The sequence below is a fragment of the Leiobunum rupestre genome, chromosome 11 (genome assembly GCF_980474605.1).
Source record: "Leiobunum rupestre chromosome 11, qqLeiRupe1.1.hap1, whole genome shotgun sequence".
NCBI lineage: Eukaryota > Metazoa > Arthropoda > Arachnida > Opiliones > Sclerosomatidae > Leiobunum > Leiobunum rupestre.
In genome coordinates this window covers 34092394-34115909 of record NC_143394.1, presented here as the reverse complement: position 1 = coordinate 34115909, position 23516 = coordinate 34092394, and the positions used below count along the sequence as shown (strand labels likewise).

The following is a 23516-nucleotide window of genomic DNA, read 5'->3' as shown; positions in this document are numbered from 1 at the left end:
AACCATATTTTGGGAAACTTAAATTTAACCCAAAATATCGTTATTAAAATAACCCATTTTGGGTGAAAACGAAATCCACCCAATATTTTGTTTGGTTAAATACTGACCCAACAATGGGTAAAAAAACCACCCAATTTGGGTCAAAAACAACCCAATATTTTTAAGAGTGCACTATTCTACGGGGTTCTTTGAAGGATCAGAAACGAGACGAGTTGAGCTATGCATTTTCCAAACGCGGAAGGTAGTGGACGTGAGGGAAATAATCCTTGGAACTGGGACCAACTACGGAAACCGCATCTTAACCCCTGGAAGACGATGATGGATAAATACGACGAAGTGATGACGTATCACAACGAAGTAAAACGCGTCTTCAATGATATTAAAGGAGCCGTACTGACCGCGATTACAGACTACGTGAATATGCTATGCGAAGGTTGCAAAATTGATCACCCCTCACAAAGGCAGCACGATTGTCTGATGATTGATTGGAACACCCGTTTAGATATACATTTGTTTGACGCGATGGATAAAATTAGTTATTCCGAAATCACTTTAAAACTTGACACGTTTTTAAAGGAAAAGTCCAGGTTGGGTAAAACTTGGGTCTATTGGAAAGATCATGTTTAAATATACTAAAAAATATCAGTCGTAAAATTGTATCTTTTTTTAATGACGAGAAATTAATTTTTAAACGAGCGCAATTTACCACCAAGCGAGCTGCCATTTTCTTTCGCCTTCCCTCCGCAGACCGCACGCGGAGCAAGCGCGCGCGGGGAACAGAGCGCTGTTAAAGCCTGTTATAGCGCGAACAGCGCGTGATTAAAGTCCTAAAACGTCACCCCGAAACAAAAAATGGCAGATCGCTTGGCGGTAAATTTCGCTCGTTTAAAAATTAATTTCTCGTCATTTTACGACTGATATTTTTGAGTTTATTTAAACATGATCTTTCAAATAGACCCAAGTTTTACCAAACCTGGACTTTTCCTTTAAGCGAGGACTTTAGTATTTGAAACTGGGCGAGGGTTTATTAGACCCACGCAATTTAAATCCAACGATAAGAAATTTTGAAATTCTCGACGATCTCTTACGTGACAAAGACGTCACAAATTTATTTATACGAGGTTCGCATCATCGTAACACGTCGGTACTGATTTTAATGCAAAATTTGTTTTATCACGGGAAAGAAGTTAGAACTCTCAATTTGAATTCACAGTATCTCGTAATTTTCCGTTCGGCTAGAGACGTTTCCAGCGTACTAAATATCGCTAAACAAATTTCATCGGCTAATACCAAATTCGTTGTTGACGCGTTTCGTCAATCCGTGGTGAAACCATACGGTTATTTATTCATCGACTTGAAACCAAATACCGCGGATATATATCGGTTGCGAACGGGGATCATACCGGGGGAAGAAGCCACGATTTTCGTCCCGAAATAAAATCAAAAAGACTATAGCAACGTCAAAACGAGTTTGTAAAAACTTGGATTTTTTAAAATGTTTGAGCAAGTGTAATGTGAAACAGAGAAAAGCTATCATTAAACTAGCGAATCGCGATGCCATCTTAACGCTGGTCGAATGTTGTATAAATGTACTACGCGGGAAAATTCAGTTAACAGATGGACAAAAGAGTCGATTGAAGGTACATCGTGAAGCCTTACATCATCTTTGCAAAAAAATTCCTTTAGCTAAAAGAAAACATATTCTAGTGCAGAAGGAAGTATTTCTTCCGTTTTTGTTAGCCCCACTTCTTTAAATCGTTAGCTCAGTCGCCGGTGCCGCGATAAACCGCGCCATTAAATAATAAATGGCTCGAAAAATGATTTTAGTGTCTAAAGACGCTTTACGTCGAATGAAAAATGCTACTCCCGAAGATGTTCCCAGTGAAATACCATCCTTGGATAAAGAAATGAAAACGATCCTCGACGATCCCAATATGACCGAATCCGAAAAATTAACGTTATATAATCAAACTTTGCAGCGGCACATAATATCTAATCGCAAACCAGTCGAAAAACAACAGACTGTTAAAAACAAAACGTGGTACGAAGAAATTACGACGTCTATTCCGTCAAGTATGCTTACCGACGCGATATCGTTGTACAATTGGACATTTCGTTTTATTTCGTGGAACGAACTTGGTGAAATGACATTTGGATGACGAGTCGTTTCAGGATCAAACGTAACGAACTTGGTGAAATGACATTTGGATGACGAGTCGTTTCAGGATCAAACGTAACGAACTTGGTGAAATGACATTTGGATGACGAGTCGTTTCAGGATCAAACGTAACGAACTTGGTGAAATGACATTTGGAGCACGAGTCGTTTCAGGATCAAACGTAACGAACTTGGTGAAATGACATTTGGAGGACGAGTCGTTTCAGGATCAAACGTAACGAACTTGGTGAAATGACATTTGGAGGACGAGTCGTTTCAGGATCAAACGTAACGAACTTGGTGAAATGACATTTGGAGGACGAGTCGTTTCAGGATCAAACGTAACGAACTCGGTGAAATGACATTTGGAGGACGAGTCGTTTCAGGATCAAACGTAATCGATTTAATTTACGACGCGGTTAGAAAAACCAAGTCAAATTCCGACCCTACGGGATTCAAGAACTTCTACGAAGTATTGCAAAACAATAATGTTCCCAAAAAATATATTAAGAATCGTACTAGAATAAGTTCTTTAAAATCGTTATCTTTTAACACGACACCACCCAGACAAAATCAGTGAGTGACGATTTGAATGTATTTACCAATAAACAGGGTTCATACAAACCTGGAGAACCTGGAAAACCTGGAAATATCAGTGAAACTGATTCTTTCCAAAAAATCAGGGAGATATCAGGGAAATTTTAAATATTTAACCAAAACCTGGATATATCAGGGAAATTCGTTTGAGTCTGGAAGCGCCTCAATAATGATATATAATTTTTTTCGATTAAACGAAAACATACGGCGCTTTAGAACCTGGAAATATCAGTGAAATTAATTTTCCAATTGTTGTATGAACCCTGAATAAAACATTTAACACCAGTTACGGGTATTTATTTCAATCCGATATCTCATAATGGATGGTTGCACGGAAGTTTTAGGTGAAAGTATCGTATCCACATTAAATATATCATTTTCGAAAAATCCAAATCTATTAACCGTCGTTTTAATAATATTAATTTTTGTAATAGTCGAATTATTCGATTTCTTAATATTGTACTACACGACACCCACACATGGAAATTACACCAATTACGGATGAGCTAGAAAAGATCTATTACGATGTAGCGGACTCTAGAGGCTACGTTGGTGTTAAAGGACTATATGGTGTTCTGCGGTTGGCCTACCATCAGGATATTTGTGCGGCGGGAAGAAAACCTCAAGGAAAACAGGAAAACCTAGGCCTTTAATATTTCCACCTTTTAAGTAATAGATCTGGAATAATTTATTTCGATTGGCGTCAACACAGTAGACGAACACTTATAGCCTTTTCCACGCTGCTGCGTATTAAAATTCTTCCTAATCAATCCAAGTAGACAACGAATGGATGCCTTGTATTAAACTGTAACTTTTAAATTGTAACCAAACGTGCAACTTTGGTTTTGGTACGAATCGAATGTACAAAAATTAACACTTAAAGCGCACAATTTGCATTCTAACCCGCCCAAATCTTTTCTAAAGAAATTTTATAAGAATTTAGAGCTATATAGAAAACTTTCAAATAAAACCGTTCAGATTGATTCTTTAAGGGTTTCGATAAATAAAACGTCTATAGATGATACCAATAACTTATTTGGCTATGAAGACCGTGATGATACCTTTAAGTTTATTTAAAAATTGTCTAACAAACTCTAGAAAAATTTACAGTAATAAAGGTATTATCCAATTATTTAAAAACCACGTATAAATATCTTTCTAAAGTATCCAAAGTTTCTAACGGAAATAAAGACCACATTTTTACACTTTTCTCCGTGAGCAGAGATCGTATTCAGTATTCTGACACGAGCTTAACCGGGTTTACATAATTTAATTAGCCACTTTTTGGAAAACATCCTTAATCTTTGATTTATTCAAATAGTAAAAATTTTTGTTTTTAATTGAATTAAAACCGCAGCGATGGCTTCCGATTTTCATTGGTCAATAGTCCTTCTTTTAAGCAAATGACAAACGACGTGCAATTAATATTAATATTAAGTGGTTTCTTTTCTCCTATTCTCGGACTAAAAGTGTACTCTTTTTACCCTAAAACGTTTTATTCGCCTGTTCCGGGGAGGAGAATTCCATAAACTATTCGCTTGTTCCGGAGTATTAGGGCTACTCTTTTTACTCCTTCTGAAAAAGAGGTGTAAAGGAGTAAATCGGAATTTGTCGTCTGCTAGCGAATAAGGCCACAGGCAGCCATTTTGGAAAAAAAAATTACTCAGACTCGAACTATATTCGCTCACACAAAATCGGAGTAAAATGACGTCATAGCGTTACTGTTCTTACCGTACTCCGATATCTCGGAACAAGCGAAAAGAAACCACCTATAGTTCAGAAAAATAAACACGTGAAAAAATACGCTCAGGACTAGTATGTGCGTCCATCTATTCGTATATATAGAAACTAATTAAAAGGTTCTAAAGCGCAATACTAATGAGGGTTCCGATTTCAATATCCATTGTGGCTTGACTGATAAAATTCGTGGCATCTTCGAAAAAACCACACGGTTATTATTATACGTAGCTGGTCTTAGGAGAGCGTAACTAAAGACGTTTTATAATATACTTAAACACGCTTATACCAAGCCCAATATTTTCCTGGTAAATCGGAACTAACAGTGCCGGTTTAGACTACTGGAGACCCTGTGCTTAACATACTTATAGAGCCCCCCCCCCCGGCATAAAGGTCCGGCGTTAATGCAAGTCGCGGCTTTAAGGAGTTTAGGCTAAAGACCATGGTTCAAGATATTCCTGTTTGGATACCTTTCACGGTTAATTTGTTGAACAGCAAATACATTACCATTCACCCACGTAAAATGAAAGTCCGCACGTTCTTCGGTCATGTAACGATAACGCTCCATTACGTGTGGTTATTTCACAATGATTGAGAACATCGTCCAACAAGCCTTTAAATACCCTATTTATCCCTGACGATAAGATTCCGTAGACCAATTTTTCCATGTTATTTCCACGAGTCCGATATTAGACCTTTTGGTTTTTTGAGAATCCCTTATGAGTTCATTATGCGCGATATTGTTTCCCTTGGCCACTGGGGAGCTCTGTGGCGCTGCGCAACCCTTGCCGTCATGGTTTACTCTTCACCCTGACGACTAACTTTGATCACACACTCGCAGCCTCACAGGTGAACGTGTCGCTCTTGAAGAGAGCACTGGCAGCCTGGCCTACAGGGAGGATAGTATACTAATTGACTATTTCGGATAACGTAATTTATCCCAGGATTTTTCTGATTGGTCAGAAACAAAAACTAGCTTCTAGAATTTTCGAAGTTTGTTGAAATGAAGTACGAGGCCTGGCTGTCAGCCTGCCAGTTTCGTAACTTTCGTTTGACATTTGTATGGTGTCGCGGCTCGCGCGCTTAATGTTAGGTAGATCTAACCGAACTTACCGAAGTAAACGAGTCTATATCAATTATATCTATTTAAAAAATTGGATTGAAACTTTGAAAGGAAAGAAAAAAGATCTGATTTAAAAAGGTAGGGGGGAGTCGGGGTAGCCATGTGCTTACTAAACCGTGATAGCGCAATAACTCAGAAAATCAGTTACCTTTCGGAGGAGAGTGGATACCTAGCCCTGGTGAGGCCCCTTCAAATAGCGAGGCCCTGTGCTGTAGCACACTTAGCACATAGGTAAATCCGGCACTGGGAACTAACGTCCCAATATCGGCGAATAGTCGAGATCCGTTATAGCTAAAAATTAAATTGAGTAATCGTGTTTAAATTTCATTGAAATAAATATTATAGTTGAGATTGATAAACTGATACGCATGTGAAACGTTATATATTTTTTTAGGCAGCGCCTTTAAACGAACCTTGAAAATAAACTCTCTATTTCAGTAGCCCAGTAGGCCACATTTGGTTCTCAACTTAAGTATTAGAGTCGTGAACAACTGCGGAACGAGAGGCCGAAATTTTTTAGACGTTGATTTCTTTAATTTACGCTTAGCTACGTGAGCCCCGCAAAAATAAAAATACAATCCCACTTCGTTTATCAGTAAAAATCCACCAATATTTTGATACAAACAACGCCAAATTTTTTCACCTAAAAGTGTATATAAAATAATCTCTTCTCGCGTGGTTAGGTTAGAGTTGTGAAATCCATTTGATACCGCAAACGAATTCAATTAAACTGCGTAGTGTTAGAAAGTGGCGTCGACTAAAGACACCACGATGTTCGCGGAGACGGTTGGTCTGGAAACGCCTTTGAGGTACAAAGCGCCAAATTTCATTGAAAATGCATGATTTTTCAAGCTGAATTTAACGCGGAGTAAACATACTGGATACATTTTTTTCCAATAGAGATTTTTACGACGGGTGTGATTAGGGGTGCTGGCGTACAAGCATCTCGCTCCGGGGGTATCTCGCCTATAAAACAAGCAGCTGCGTCGTTTTTTTGATGAAGGGATATGGATGGTATCTTCTGGCTGGCGTATTTTACTTGAAATTCCTTCGATGGTAAATCACGCGTGTTTTAATATTAAATAACAAGTTGATAGGGTTTCAATTCGACCGGTCTTCTCTCGGAACTCTTTTAACCGGGTAAGAAGCGGTGTTTGACAGGTAGACCCTTTTTTCGATATCTAAGCAAGTACATCTTTGAAGTGGTTAATTTTGAAAGTTCTAAATTAAACTGTACGAACGGTTTCAAAGGAAAAATTAAGAATAATCTTATTCTGAAGATATTTGTTTGTTTCTACAGAACAAGCTCATTCTAAAGATTCATTTATTATTGTTTGTATAGAAGCTTACTCTAAAGATATCTTTGAATAAAGATATTTCTTTGGGGTTTCTATAAAAGCTTACTCTAAATATTTCTTTGAATACGCTTACTCTAAATATTTCTTTGAATACAATTACTCTAAAAATGTCTTAGTGGTTTTTACAGAATGAGTTTATGTTTAAGATATTTCCTTGTTTTTTCTATAGCATAATCTTTCTTCAAAGATATTTCTTTGTTGTTTTTACCGATTAAACTTACTCTAAAGATATATATTTCTTGTTTCTATAGAATAAACTTACTTTAATGATACAGGGTTCTGTAAAATGGAGGAAAAATGTCAGGGATTTAAATAATTTCGTAGAAAGTCAGGGATAAGTCAGGGATTTTAGATAGTCAACCAAACCACACATTAACAAATAATTTTTGACCTAAAATAATAAAAAAATTTCCAAAAATATAACCAAAAAGGTCAGCAATATTGGGAAAAATTGGTCAGGGATAACCTGGAAAAGTCAGGGATTTTAGATCAGAAATTTTCGTACAAACCCTGTTATTTCCAGCATTTCAATTTAAACCCCATTGGTTTGTTCGTCGACGGCAGTAGCGTACCACATAAAGCCCTAACACCTAACTTCGCGGAACATAGCTACATCCAAGCGTACACCAATTTATTTCTTCAAACGGGTCAATGGAACATTGACGAGGGAAACCAAATAATTCGCGAAGATGATGCCGGTGGAAATTGCCTTTTCGTCTACGATTTGACCGCCGATTTAATGAACAATGCCTCTCATTTTCATCTTGTTAAAAACGGAAATTTGAGGCTGGAAATGAAATTCGCTTCCGCGGTACCCGAAACGATTGCCGCAATTGTTTACGCGGAATTCCAGAGTTTGATTGAAATTGATAAGAACCGAACCATAATCTTCGACTAGAATGGACACAATGCGGCTAACGAGAAAGATAATTTCACTAGAAACTTATTTCGAGGGGTATTCGCCGCGGACCAACTACCAAAGTTCGTGACGACGTTTCCATCTCTGTATATCGTGAACACGGATACGTCGAATGACGATGGTCAGCACTGGATAGTTTTGTATTTCTCGAAGAATAATACAAATACCGAGATGTTCGACTCCTACGGTAACCCCACAGATATGTTTCGAAAGAAATAGTAAAACTGTGACATTTAACTCTTTACAACTTCAAGGAAATCGAAGCGTGACGTGTGGAGGTTTTTGCGTGTATTTTGCTCTTAATAGATGTAGAGGTGTAAAAATGTTCGATATTGTGACTAGATTTTCTAAAAATAAAAATTTAAATGATAAAATGATAAAAGAATTTATGTATTCAAGGTATTCAATAAATTTTCAATAACTTCGTAAAACTTCTTTAATTTACATTTTACATTCAAAGTAACACCAGTCTACATTACATCAGAGTGACAATTTACAAAATTAGTATGTTTAATCTGTAATGTTTCTTTTCAAAATATCGATCCAGTAATGACCGTATGATAATGTACGAATTCCATCCCCCAAAATATATTTCTCGTTATCACAAGGGTTTAAGGCCATTTTATTTTGGGAAATTGTAAAAAGGTTATGTTTCAAACTAACGATGCGCTTCATCGAACAAGTCGTTAATTTCCTCCCCAGCAAACACTCGCGATAGTGGGAGTGACGAATTTTGTTTTTGATAACCCTTTTACAAATACCCTTTTTTTTTCTCCCCCTTATTGGAAATGAAACTATACATTTTAGGTCTGAGGCCACAAAATTCATGAATTGAGATACCATTCATTTCATCTTTCATTTCCCTGGTTTATGACACTATATAAGGGGTGATTAGTGGGGTAGCCTGAGAATTCGAAGAGATTAGAATTCGCCTTAATATCAGCGTAGACATCTTCTGTTCGAATGTCGTAGGTTAGATTATCGGTGTCGGTGAACAGAAGTCGCGCATTTTCTCTAGAGCTCGGGGATGGCTAACTTTTATTCAATAGATAAAGCTCTCAAAATTATTCGTAAAACGTTTTGATCAAGTAATTTATATTTCTGTATTATCCGATTAATTTTTTGATCAATTTGTAAAATTAATCGGAAAAACGACATTTTTTTCGATAAAAACCTCAAATTTTACGAATAGTACATGTTTTTTAATCATTTTCCGAAATATTAACCGGTAAATTTCTTTGTTTACTTTTTTTTCCCGAAAAAAGTCAATTTAAACATGGATAATGATTAACCGTTACCGACCTCTAATTTTCTCCATAGGTCTTCTTGATAAAGTCGTAAAGGAATTCATACATGCTTAGTTTAGAGAGCTCCAAAATGGTGAATCCGGTGTAAATTGGTCTGTTTAACGTTAAAGTCCTCTTTTCATGTGAATACCCACAAGCTCGTTGTCAAAAATTGAGAACTTTTCAAAACACGGAGAAGACCATTTCTTAATCGCGCGTTCAGGTGTTTGCCCTAAGTGGAACTCTGTTCTTTTCCTTAAATTCTCCATTGTTTTTCCTTGGTAATGAAATTTAAAAAAAATAACATTATTTGAAAAATAATTTAATTTTTTTTAAATAATTAAAATTTAATTTTTGTTTTATTTATTAATTACCAAAAACGCTGTTGTTTTGGAGTTTGAAGAAATCTCGATCGAAATCGTTTTTCGCAAGTTTACTCTTTTCGGTATTGAATTCGATGAATGGTCGTAGCCAGGGTCCTTGATTAAACGATAAAATATTGTGGACCCGAGTTATTTTCAAACCTTTAGAGACGTAATATTTAAGGTTTCTGTAGTGTAAAACGTATTTGTTTTTGTTCATCAAACTGGGGACCAATTTCGGTAGCGCGTCTTTTTGAGGAAGTTTTAAGTCTTTCAACAGTAGTTTATAATACGTCGAAAACATATCCTTAGTGATTGTCCGCGATTCAGGAGCTAGTGGAAAGCAATTATGTTCCTGGTGGAGTTCTTTCGGATATTCGTAAGGGGATTCGTCCGATAGATGTAGTACGTGATTAAGGGTATAAGAGATTAGGTCTTTGTCGGGTATCCAAGAAAATTTACTCATCGGAAGGTAATCTATCATGGAAAATCCGTATAAATTGTTCTTGTCGAGGTATATTATGTAATTGTTCGGTTTTTGAGGGTCATATGTTTCTGGCACACATATGACATATCATTGAAACACCTCTCCGTATTCCACGTTCTATAAATAAATGCATGTCAATGTCCTGTAGTAGTTCAAGTTGAACTTTCGTCATGCGTAGAGCGGCTTCCCACGCAAATCCCGGACCCGTGTATGCGTGAGCGCAATCAAGTTTATAATCATAAAAGCAAATTTTACGAAAGTTCTGATACACATCCGCTAGTTGCAGCGTATCCAACTGTACGTAGAAGTCACGTAGCTCCCCTGCAAATATAAATTACGTTAATTTTATTATTTTAAACCAGATTTCGCTTATTATACCTAAGTTTTGGATATTAAAAGCTTTCCACAATTGATGCACATTTTCGTAGCATTCATCAGATATATCCTCGTCGGTTAAAGCATTGAAAAAGGCTTCTTTGGGAGGTGGTTTGCTTTCATTAAATGTATTCGTGTCACTCATGTAATCGTAGGGGTATGATAATTTTTTAAATAAGTGTATAACTTGATTAGTTGGATAAATTGAGTTAAGTATGGGGAACTTGTTGGGCCCACCCTTCGCTAAGTTGGAAACGAGAGTTTCAAGGGATGCCGGCATGAAACGCACCGAATCGATAAATCTTAGTCGTCCAAAAGTAAAACTTATATATGTTTCGGCGGTGGAAGGAATACATTTAATGTTTTCCCCCTTTTTTAGACCAATCCTCTGCGCGTGATAAGATGATCATCATACCTGTAAAATGTAACGCACTTTCTTACGCAAACTTTATTAGTTATTTTTCGTGTGTTAGATAAACGTACCGTGATAAATTATGCGTAATAACTGGTATGAACTTTCCCACTTGTAATTTTAGATTGCACGAATTACGCGCAATACCTCGAAAACGTCCTTGAGATTTAAATTCAATTAATTATAATATATTATTTATAATACGTTTAATTATTTACCAGAGTAATGACAATGGTCTTTGACTGATGGATCCGTACGTGTTAACGGTAATAGTTAGTGTAGGGAGCTGTTGGCTCGCGTGGCATGAATGGCTTGCCATCACCCTCCTACGCATTGTAACCCGGCCACCTGTTTAAAGGCATTATAAGTCGCTTGATGACTTGGGCCTAAGGCGGTGCCTTGGGTATTAGCCTAGCTGAGAATCTCTGAGCAAACATAACAATGAGTCGCTTTCAAGCACATTTTAATATCTGCAGGAGTGAGATCGATTGGGACATTCTTCTTCAGTAAATCGGAAATAATCTGCTGCTCCACCAAAAGATTTTCCAGAAACACGTCGATGGCATCTGTTCCTCTATAAGTCACCGGTGCGTTCGGTGTATCTAAAATATATAAAAAGTCGTGGTTTCGGTCGAAAATAACTATGTAAAAAAATAAAATACCGTTTGGGCCTATGACAACGTAACTAAAACGACAAGCTTCGTGCTCCGTCAGTTTTGTGGTAGAGGATAATAGTGAATCAGGAAAACATTTCCTAATTTTAACAATAATAATCGACTCGAAGTCGGCAATTATTACGTAGGGTACCTTGTAATAAAATATTAACAGTTAATTATATAAAATGTGGTTTAATTAAATGTAACGTACCTTCTGTAACCATTCGAATTTGTCAAATTTTCAAAGGCATTTTCACCCGTTGTGGAGCGTGGATATTACAGTTTTCTACGTGTTCTTTGGGATTATTTTCAGAATTAACTCCTGAAAATCGATTTTAATTTTTTTTCAAAACCAAAGATATTAATTGAAAGATTGTTCTTTATAAATAGCAACAAACTAATTCTGTTTCGAAGGGTCTATAGTTATTCACTCTTTCAGTGTGGAAATCTGCGTGGGGGAGTTTCGCGAGAATACACCAAAGAAAGCACTCGTTATCGTCTGAATTAATATTCACAATACCTAAACAATTACGAAGTTTGTCGGAAAGAACCACACGCGCACCACCTACAAGGGGTCTGTAAGTGAAGATACAGAACGGATTGAATTATCCACCCACTATCAATATCTTGAAATTCCTCCATTGCCTTAGATATTTGTTGTAGGCACGTATCATCGGGTGTTAGAGTGGTTTGATTTCTGCTCCGGAAATAAGGAAGCGCTTCCACTTCTTCTCCATTGTTTAATTCTCTTAAATATCGTGCGCGAATAAATATGTTCCACTTTAGCCCATTTTTATTACTTAATTGTTTTTCCAGATATTTAATTAATCCAAGCTTTATGTACGTAATTAGTAAATTAACGTCCGTGTGGGTTGACTTTGGTGTATATCGAGAACTAACTATAGCGTTTCCTAGAACTGAAAGTTCTTCAAGATTTTCATGAAAATTGTTCTCTGGTCCATCTATAGACACGGGTTCTTCCCGCCCTCAGTTGACCTGAAGTATGGCTATCCTTTTGTTCGGGTATAGCGCCTTGGTTGATGAGATCGGTACGTCGCGTCGCTCGTGAACGCGCGAATGTCTCAAAAGACGATCATTGCGGGCAAACGAATGTCCACAGACTTCGCGAGTACATTTCTGTTTTTCGTGAACTTCGCGAACGTGCCGATTTAAAGTACATTTTCGAGTAAACCCTTTCGAACACACGGTACCTGAATTAAAGGCTTCAAATGTCGCTTGACGACTTAGGCCTAAGGTGGGGCTTTGGGTATTAGCCTAGCCTAGCTGATGAAAGAGAAGACTCACCGTATTCGGGAATGGAAATGACTAGATTTTAAAGGTTTTTATAGGTTAGTCTACGCTTTTCTATGTACCAGTCAATACACTCGTTATCGTCAATAACACTCTAAGATACTAGTATCATTCAATTTGATATTCATCAGTTTTCAACAGATTATAGGTCTTATAAAATATATAAAATATGATACGCAGAATTGCTTTTTTAACTTAAAATGAAATATTTTTATTCGTAATTAGCAACATGGTTCAAAATCGGATGAGCTATTCGAATCTGGAATATGATTAGTGTTTTTGTTCAACGCGGACTGGCCCATTTTTTCCAAATTTATTAAATGGTCGAGATCAGCGTCGTCTTCGACTCTCTTTATTTTTTTTTGTCTTCAATGGTGCGTTCGCGTCCAATGAGCGTTTCTTTTTTGATTTTTGGGGAATTGTTGAACTTGAAGGGGTAAGGGAACCGGAGAAAGGCGTTATTGGTAGGGAGATGTCGGACGAATTAGATAGGGGCGATGGTAGATCGATGGCTTTTGTATTTTTTAGTGGGCTAGACGATGGTGCTGTAATCGCGGTCAGTACGGTTCCTTTAATATCATTGAAGACGCGTTTTACTTCGTTGTGATACGTCATCACTTCGTCGTATTTATCCATCATCGTCTTCCAGGGGTTAAGATGCGGTTTCCCTAGTTGGTCCCAGTTCCAAGGATTATTTCCCTCACGTCCACTACCTTCCGCGTTTGGAAAATGCATAGCTCGACTCGTCTCGTTTCTGATCCTTCAAAGAACCTCGTAGAATTTGGGGTAGAATCGTCTTCTAAGAACGTAGTTATTTGATCGCTCGCTCTCCGTAGTTGTTTGAACTGGCTTTCCGTCAACGCAATTCCAACACTACCATCCAAAAGAACCGACGTGAATATTGCAGCCTGGGGTTACCGATACCCCCTTCGTAGTAGAAATAGGGAAACCCTTACTGACGTTCCTAATAGGGGTATCGAAATCGTTAGAAATCACTTAAAGTAATTTAATGCGGCAACGTTTCTACTTACATTTTCTTATTATTCGAATTCCGAGGTGTACAATTAGAATGCTCTTTTGGAGGAACAACTCACCTTTTATATGGCAAATTTTATTGTACTTTGTACCACGCCTTAAACAATTGGGATTATGCCACCACGTTCGAAACAGTAGATTAAGCAAGCTTTGGAATTTAAGGGTATATCCGCCCAATACGTGTTCAAATACCGTCAAAATAATACCCCATGTTAATTCAGGGGTATGGTGCCCGGTGAGATACCGACAAAATAATACCCCGTGTTATTTCTATGGGGTGCGGTACCCGCTGCCATAGACCGTTCTCGGGGTACGGTGCCCGCCACTCTCTAGGAAATTTTCGTTCCCTTTAACACCCCACAATATTCTATAAGAATTTATTCTCCACGATACCACGGAGAATCATTTATGAGCCGGTCCTCATTCTCTCATCCGCGATACACACCGATACCTCTCCGGTCCTCATTCTCTCACACAGCGTAGAAAAAGTGAAACCCCACGATATCCTATGGGAACTGATACTCCCGGTCCTCATTCTCTCATTTAGATTACTACTTAGGATGAAGCGGTTTTCTTTTATCATTCCGCGTAACGAGATCCATTTTAAGACCCAACTGCCAACTTGAACCGCATCCATTTCGGTTGCGCTTTTCTGACAAGCCCAAGAAATATAAGAGATTAAGCACACTCAATGTAACGCGTAGGAAGAGCACGTAGACAGTGTCTAATTTCCTATTTGGTTTTGATTTTCGACTATTTTAGATATTTTCCATAATTCATGTAGTGAAATTTATGGTAATATTGTTTTTTAGCTTAACAAACAAATTAAACCTTCCACATGTTTCTACCACACGAACTATTAGACAGGCTAAGCCAGCGCTAGAAAACGGGTACGGAGAACCTATAGGATTGTCGACGTAGGCTTATTGCGCAGAAACTGGGTTTCCCACACGTTCTACCTACCCGTTTTATGGCGCGGCCTTAACCGGTCAGGGCTTTAAAATAAAACCGAATTTTTCAACCACAGATATTTTTGGTTTAACCCTGATTTAATTTCAAATACTGGTGTAAATTAAATTAAACTAATTGTTGCTTCTGTAAATTCTATTTAACTCTTAATACCCTAATTAGCCTAGATACCGTTTCTCGATTAACTAAAACTCAAATTTTATTTAACTCAGGGGGCAAACGAATGTTTGTATGTACATTTTTTTTTCAATTGTATTCTCCTCCGGGACCTCCCGTAAACCAAAACACGGCTACACCACTGATTAAACTAAACACGGGGTTGCCACGCGTTATGGAAAACAGTGAAATCAGCGAAAAGTCAGGGAATTAAAAAATGGCCCACAAAATCCAGGGAATTTTAAGAATTTTTAAAAGGTCAGTGAAATGTCAGGGAATTATATTTTCTCTTGACACTTTTTGCAAGTTAATTTTACTCCAGATCTATGGCAAATTCTTCTATTATCATTTATTTCTTTGAAAGTTTTGCTAATATTTTCAACGTTGCAATAACCATTTTACTGAAATATAACGACATTTAAATTTATTAATTTCTGATAAAAGTGAAATATAAAATAAATATTTTGACCTTAAAAAGTCAGGGAAAATCTCTTAAAATGGTCAGGACAAACAGGGAATAGTCAGGGAATTTTATTTTGTGGCAACCGTGTAAACAGTTCTCCTGTTTTTTTAAAAATATTCTTAGTTTCTGTCAAAGGCATAGTTGGAAAAAAATATTTTATAAAAAGACCTTTTTAAAAACTGAAACCGTGAAGGTTTATAATAATCGGATAACTCTATTTTCACGTATTTCAGTTGTACACTCACCAGCCAAAATACCGTACAATATGTCGGCTCCCGCCATAAATAGAATGCAACCACTATAAATATATAAAATGATGACTCTCCCTAGAAAGTCATCTTGTTCTCTGTCGCACGGGTCGTTCGCCGCACCTTTAAGCGGGGAACGAGAGAGGGGTTGAATAAAGCTAGCCTAGGCCGGGCCGCCTGGGCCGGCAACGTGGATGGAAGGAGTTTTATAATCCCGGGAATTGGCAGAATATGAGCACGCGTACTGTTTCCTGTCGTCCTGGGTGCCCTCGTTTCTTCGGATAACCGGGCACCAGAGAGATAGCGACGTGCCGTATTTCGCCGCAAACTGTATCTCTCTTCCAAGCCGGGAATGAATTGTCCGGTGGGACGGCAGTTTGAACGTTGCGCCTTTGCCCGGGATGGGCAAATAATGCGTTTTTCGCTTTTCCTCCGACTTAACGTTATTTTGACTCTCATTCGTTAGTCCCGGGTCTCTCGTTAAGCTATTAATGCACGACTTTTCAGCGCCTAATTATGAGCGCCTTTTACTTAGCTAAATTGGTTGAATTATTCTCGCGTATCATCGTTTTGATACGTGGATGTCGGAATCTAGCTTTGATCCACCTTCTTAATACTTCAAACGAAGTTACTTTTAACACGTATATTCTTTCTAATGAATTATTTATAGTTCTAACTCTAATTTAGTTTCCGCGTCATTTGACTTTTAAGGATTTTTCCCCGAAGGAAATTTATTTAAATGTTTTACCGTCAAAGTTTCCCAATTTCTGAATACTTATTTTTATTTATTTTTAACGGCAATTTATATAGCATATATTTGTAATTTTTATATATGGCCAAAACATTTCCCATTACAGAAACATTTAAGTCTAAAACGCAACAATATGTCGTAAGCAACTGTAATATACCGTATGTTTCGAAAGGTTATGCAAAAATGTTAATGAGTTGTAGGGGGTGAGTTAAAAGAGAGCGAACATTAAGGTTGGGGTTCGTGTGATAAGTAGAAAAGGACTTTGTAAACAAATCGAGGTAACCAGCGTAAAAAAGTAAACTTAAACAGTATTTAAAGTCGTGATGGACCGCGATTTCTTGCAAAACGTAACCCTGAAATCGCATTTCCCTGCTGCTTGGTTTTGCGCTTGTTGCAGCCTACTTCCAGGGGCCAGTAGGCCACACTTGGAAACTCTCTGGCGCTCTTTTAACTCATCGTAGGAAAAAAAATGGCATACTTCTCAACTCACCCCCTACAACTCCTTTCGAAACGTATTTTCAGACCAATCACAAATATTTTAACGTAGTTTTTACCGTGAGAACGAGACTCGAAATAATATTTCCATCTAAGCCAACTAAAAACCGAGTTGCATCACATTTCCTCCCTCGCCTATCGCAATGTGCATCTCAGTTTCCGTTTTAGGGTAAGCGTTTTAGGTCAGATTTATTATTGTGTGAAATGTATTGAGCAACTAAGTGCCTAAATTGTTTTCATTGAAAAGTCGACCCCAATTTCCGTTCCTTAGCTTCTTGGCCTCAATTTAAGTGGCCCTAATGCATTGTCGCGAGATTAAAACCCTTTTCTCTCAACGACTAAAAACAAGCTCTTTTTAAATTAGGGCTGATTGTTTTGGTTTCTTTTAAAGTAAAGGAATTTAAATTGGACCGAAATAGAAATTTAATTTTGCTCATTATCACCCGGATTTTTAAAATAAAACCATTGTTTATATTCAATTGTTGTTTCAAATAGTTTTCTTCAACGAAAGCTAATCTTTTCTAATTTACGATAGCTAACGTGTCCACTCTACAGATAAATATAGACAATTTTAATAAAATTAAATAGGACACGATAACGCTCTTGAAATTCGTCAAGGCAATGACATTCAAACTAGATGCATTTTACTTCAGAGGTGGCTGACATCAGCGATAATGAACCACCCAATACTAATTTCTTGAATTTCGTTCGTTGATGACCAAATTTTTCTTTGCTAATTAGCTACTTCCTAATTCTTAAATATTAGTGTAATTTTATTTTAATTTTAAAATTTAATTTTATATATTTAATTTTATATATTTAATTTATTTTATATTTGTTTGTACTCTGCCTCAGTGGTTGCCTGCAAAGGTTTGGTGGAATAAATATTTATATTAATACAGGGTGACCACATTTCCTATAATGGATTATTTTTCCTAAATTTCGCTTGGCTTGCAATATAGTTTAAAGTTTGGTAGACAGCTTTACTAAAGCACCAAATTCATTTTCTATTATACGTCTGGCTGGTGTTTTAAAATGAAAATGTAATATTACCTTAATACATATATCTAGTTGACGTCTGTGATGTTTTCACATTAAATGTAATATTAATATTAAACCAAAGTTAATCTAAAAGCATTTGTTCTATCTCGACTATCTTTATTAAAATTATTCCTATAATTTCACCTGAAAATTCCTAAAAGTTATTATGAATTTCCTAATTTTCCTTTAAAACATTTGGCAGGTTGGCGGAGTGGTTAGTACTTTCATCTCGAAGCAAGTAGAGCCTGATTTGGATCCCAGCTTGTGGCACTGGGTGAAAACCCGGAACCACTCCTTCCGCGTTAAGTTTGAAATTTATCTCCTTGACTAAGCTAGTGGTTATATGTGGCAGAGCTAGCCACAACCCCCTATATCGCTGTCAAAATTGGATTTTGTAATTATTTATTATTATTAACCTGACAAAAACAATCAAACCCGTTTGAGTCCTTCTTAATAATAATAATAATCAGCTAGGCTAATACCCAAGGCCTAAGTCTTCAAGCGACTTTTAAATTCAGATGGCCGGGTTACAATGCGTAGGAGGGTGGTCATGGTCTCGGTAGTTCAATGGAACTGGCTTTGGGACGGTAACTCCATGGTTGCCGGTGCAATTGCTGCCCGAAGAAATCTCACGCGTAGTAAAAGAAATTTCCTAAAAGAACTACCCCACCTGGAATTCCTTTTGTGAGTGGCGACTATTATACTGATAAAGTTGATCTGTCACTAAATGTCGGGAGTGACGCGAGAGGAAGGACAAGTTAAGGAGAACACGCGTTTCTTTCATATTTACCGTGACTCCGCTAAAATTCTCCACGCGTCAAAAGTCCGACCAATTCTCTTCAATTTTCCCATCAACGGAACTATTTTAAATCGTTTCCCTTATTTTTACCTCTCCCAGGAGACTTTGTCCCGTAGGAGGAGTTTTACAATCACCGTGTCTGTCTGTGGGTCTGTCTGTCTGGGCTGCGAACGCGTACGCATTTTCGGGGCAAAGTGTAATCACTGCGTTCGTAGATTCTTGGAATTAGGGAAAAGCTTTTTCCAAAAGAGCCCTCTTTTTGTCATTGGGTGTAGTATAAATTTTTTTCAATTTGCGTTAGTATCGGGCGGGATTTGAACAGGTGAGCGTTCTACCACAGAACTACGGATACATGTTACGCTTCACTGAAAATTATAAACTCTTCCGAGGAGAGGTATATTTCGGCTTGCCAACTTGTTTTCCATTATTTTCGCTTAGTTACAGTTGTCAGTTAAAGTAAAAATTATAAGATTCATCTTTCCAAAATATTCGCGTATTTATAGATTCTATTTCATGCCGAGGTCAATGACTCAGCCGTATAAGTTCGCGTTTGATTATTACAACCTTAATATCGCTATTTAATTCCAACGTTATAGCTTATTTGATAACAGTTTGTGTACACAAGTACCTTTTGTTTAGGGATTTATTAAAAAGGTTTTTAATAAATATGGAACTCGTCAAAACTTACCTAGTTTGACTGCACTTTCAAAATATTCTGAAGTTGAAAATTCTACGAGGCTTTACACACGATATTGGAAAAAACGGCAACCATGTATGAAGTTAATATTTTTCGAGATGTAAATTAATAATGCGAGTTTCAGGGTATATTGGAAACAAAAGGTTTTTTCCCCTTCAAATAATTACGGATATTAAAATAACAACATATAAATAAAGTTGAAAGGTTACTAACTCATGTTATTTTGAAACATTTATTAAAATATAAACAAAAGCAGGAATCCATACCTCTACTTGGAATGCTTATCGCGGAAGATTTTCGTCTCGATGTGGCTGACGGTTTTTTTGACGTCACTATGTTTACTTAACAAACAATAACGTGACAGGCGAGCGCGCGAAAAGGGGATTTTTCCTCTCGTATAGGCGGGGCCAAAACCGTCAGAATGATTTTACCATACGGCAGGATAACCATTCCAAGTAGAGGAATGGATTCCTGACATAAGCAAATCCCATTTTTGGAGATTGGGAGATTGAATAAAATATTTGTTTTTAAACGTTGAATAGTTTCGTCGTATATTTACGAATGACAAAACAAAGGCCAGTTAATTGATCAAATACCAAATAATTTTACGTCTTTGCCTGACTGAGCACTATCAAAATTTCGGAAAAATGGCGGCAAGATTGTAGCCGCTACGTTACGTTTTGCCGCCATTTTTCAGAAATTTTCCCGCCGAGCGCGCGCTAAGCTTCTTACAAGGATACTGGCGCGTTCATCCCACCTACTTCGCCTCCCTTCCTATCCTCCTTGTATTTTCCAACGCCCTTTTCGAATATTATACTATTGGATCACGAATATTTTCAACGACTATTCTATTAGACGAATCGAATATTCGATTTTGTATAAAAAGTGGATATCTTCGTATTTTATCCACTGGTACCAGAGTCCATCATAAAATTTAAATAACTGTTTAAAGCAAAAACGCGTAATTGATGTTACTTGGTTTTTGCCTTAGGGCGACCCATTTTAATCGCCAAGTTTGTCTCACTTTTTAAGGTGTCGCTGTTGTATACGAAATTGGCCGCGGCTTTTTCCAAAGTGTCGATTTTAGGCAACCGACAAGATTTCTAGAGGGATTAAAGCTTTTAAAGAAAACTTAATGGCTTAAGCGCCGGCTGGAGGCCAAGGAAGGTTTTTAATCCTCGCTATCTTAGCCTATCTACGCCTTTCTGACTGGCCGTATTGGCGCAGGGCTGATGGCGACAATCCAATTACCGCATGCTTAGACATCTCAACCGATTTCTCCTCGTCTTTTGCCCGTCCTTCTATCGATTTTAAGCCCTTACGCCGTGGACGATTTTAAGCGCTATTTTTCAGCGGCGTTTCTTCAGTGACTTTTTATAATTTGCTGGGAGGGCCCTTTCGTGTTTGATTGGCAATTGCGTTGCACCCACAGATATTACGCCTTTGTATACGTTGTATTGTTGCTCGAACAAGGGTAAACGTGAAAGGGTGAGGTACCTTATTTGTAGAATCGCCAAGAAAACCCCCAACTTTCTTAAATTTTATCATTTTTAAACACGAATTTTTACCATAAATTAAATATATAAATATTTCTTTGTGGGCTACAAGTGTTGTAAAATTATTTTAGAAAATTATACTTTATTCGATGGCTGTCATTTTTATTAAAAATATTTATTTGATTTAAATCGCATTTTTTCATTTTAATTTATTGTATTTTAATCGGTTTTTTAATTATTTTAGATTTAAATCGAATTTTTTCATTTTAATGTATTTGACTTTAATCGAAAATTTTCTATTTTTATTTATTTGATTTTAATCAAATTCTTTAGTTTTAATTTATTTAATTTAAATCGGATTTTCACTTTAATTTATTTGATTTTAATCAGATTATTATTTTAATTTTAACCAGATTTTTATTTTTATTTTTATTTATTTTATTTAAGCCAGATTTTCGTTTTTATTTATTTGGTTTTAGTAGGATTTTTAAACATTTAATAATCAGCTAGGCTAATACCCAAGGCACCACCTTAAGCCTAAGTCATCTAGCGACTTTTAAAGCCATTAATTCAGGTGACCGGGTTACAATGCGTAGGAGGATTGTGGCAAGCCCTTTATGCCACGTGAACCAACACCTCCCTACACTCACTATTACCCTTGACCTCTACATGTTTTTATGGACGGGGAAATCGAAAACCCCTTAATCCAGTCGGTAGATAACTTCCAAATGTAACGCAGGAGTTGTTCCGAGTTTGTCAGTTTTTCTAACAACTCGTTTAATGGAATGTAAATTAATTTTAATGAAATTAAATTACTTTTTTTAATTTAGTTAGCTCTGAATTAGTATCGCTATTGAAACCATTTTTATGCATTCTTATAAATAAATAGACCCATAACAAAAGAGGGGCCGCAGACGAGGCTTAAGTGAGACCTCTGGACGGAACATCCTGTTTGTGACGTTTTGAACCACGTGACCGCCATTGAAATATACAGGCGGAAGTAAGGAAACGGATGTTCCGTACATATGCTGAGTTGCCAGGTAAAAATGTTAATTTTCGGCCCCCCAACTTTCAGCATGGGTCTATTGAAGTGTAAAATGAGATTAAAATAAATTTTATGTGATTCAAATCAATAGCTCTTTATATAAAATACGAGAGGTCACGTGATTACGTTAGATTCATCGTGCAGTTAAAGTTAGAGCGCGCGCGCATATTTTTGTTTTTGTTGAGCTCGCGCGAAAACGCACGAGACCCTCTACACGGAAATATTTAAGAAGCTCGCGCTCCAAAAAATAACACTTTTTATACATGTATGCGTATATATTATTTTATAGAAAGAGCTATTTGATTTAAATCGTAGAAATTAGAGAGATAAATTCAAAGTGTAGCCTCGACAAGGAATTAAAATAATCTTCACGTCTCAAAGCTACGCGGAAGGCCCATTTACCTACTTCCGGTTGCGTTCCGGCTTTCTATTGGCTGATCGAGAAAGGAAAATAATTTCATTTTCTACACTCTCATTGGCTGATTAAAATTCTTATTTCTTAATCGCGGGATGTTTATGAGAGTATTTACATTAATTAAAATTAATTTTATTAGATATTTATTATTATTTATAAGTAATGGTTTTCGCGAACTTTTAAATACGTGCCTCAAGAAATTTAAGTAAAAAAATATAAACAGAAAACACATTTATCAAATCTTAAAGCTTAGGGCTTAGCGCTTGACGCAAAAAATTATTTACCTTTTCTAGTCTCCATTGCATCCTATTTATAAACTTAATTGGTTCCAATCAACGATACATTTTTTATCGTTGATTGGAACAAATTAAAAGTATAATATTAATCGATAATCTCCAATAAAAATTAAATTGTTGGGTTTTAGAATTTTATTAACCGATTTAGGCAAAGTGGTAGCAGACATTAGAAGAAATGACTATGTTATGCCACAAACTTAATCCGGAAGAGAGTAGGCCTTAAATCTACTTTTCGTTCCTCTCTCTAATCAGACAAGTGTCAATTATTAAAATTAACCAAATATTGTTCTTACGTTGAATATAAAAGCTAATTTGAAATGTCAATTAAAAAGAATAATTCGATTTAAATAAGACAACAATGACAATTATTAAAATTAACCAAATATCGCTAAGTAGGGACCCTTCCTTTGATTGGCTATTTGTCATCACGTGCCCAGTCAACCTCGCTCGCATTGGCTTATAAATATAAAAGCTAATTTGAAATTTTGTTTGTTCTCTTTTCAGTGCGGAGGGCCAAACTCGTCGGACCAGGTTCGTTCGCTTCATTTTCCTCAGCGTTTAAATTCAATCCACTCTAAATCGAGCGAGCGATGGATTAAAAATCACCCCGATGCTCTTTCTGTTAATAAGGCGGACACCGACTCTTCCCCATTTAATATTTATCCCGAAGACTTATCTCGGGTCGCTCTGTTTGGTTGGAAAAAGCGGAACCAGAGGCTCGGGATAATCCCCGCAGAACTGGAAGGGCCCCCGCCCACCCCCCGCCCACCCGAAACACGGTGAACATTCTAAGGCGCCCCTAAACATCCCTAGCCCTCGCCTTCGGAACA

The 23516-nt window shown here is 37.0% G+C and overlaps 1 protein-coding gene across 4 annotated transcripts in view; it reads left to right on the top strand.

The window, feature by feature from the left end:
* unc-13 (protein unc13 homolog) overlaps positions 1 to 23516 on the top strand; it is a 233201-nt gene that overhangs the window by 22549 nt on the left and 187136 nt on the right. For all 4 annotated transcript variants that reach the window (XM_090163606.1, XM_090163605.1, XM_090163604.1 and 1 more), the window contains exon 2: positions 23191 to 23217. In XM_090163606.1, the coding sequence (XP_090019732.1) occupies positions 23191 to 23217 (27 nt within the window). The remainder of the gene's footprint in view (positions 1 to 23190; positions 23218 to 23516) is intronic.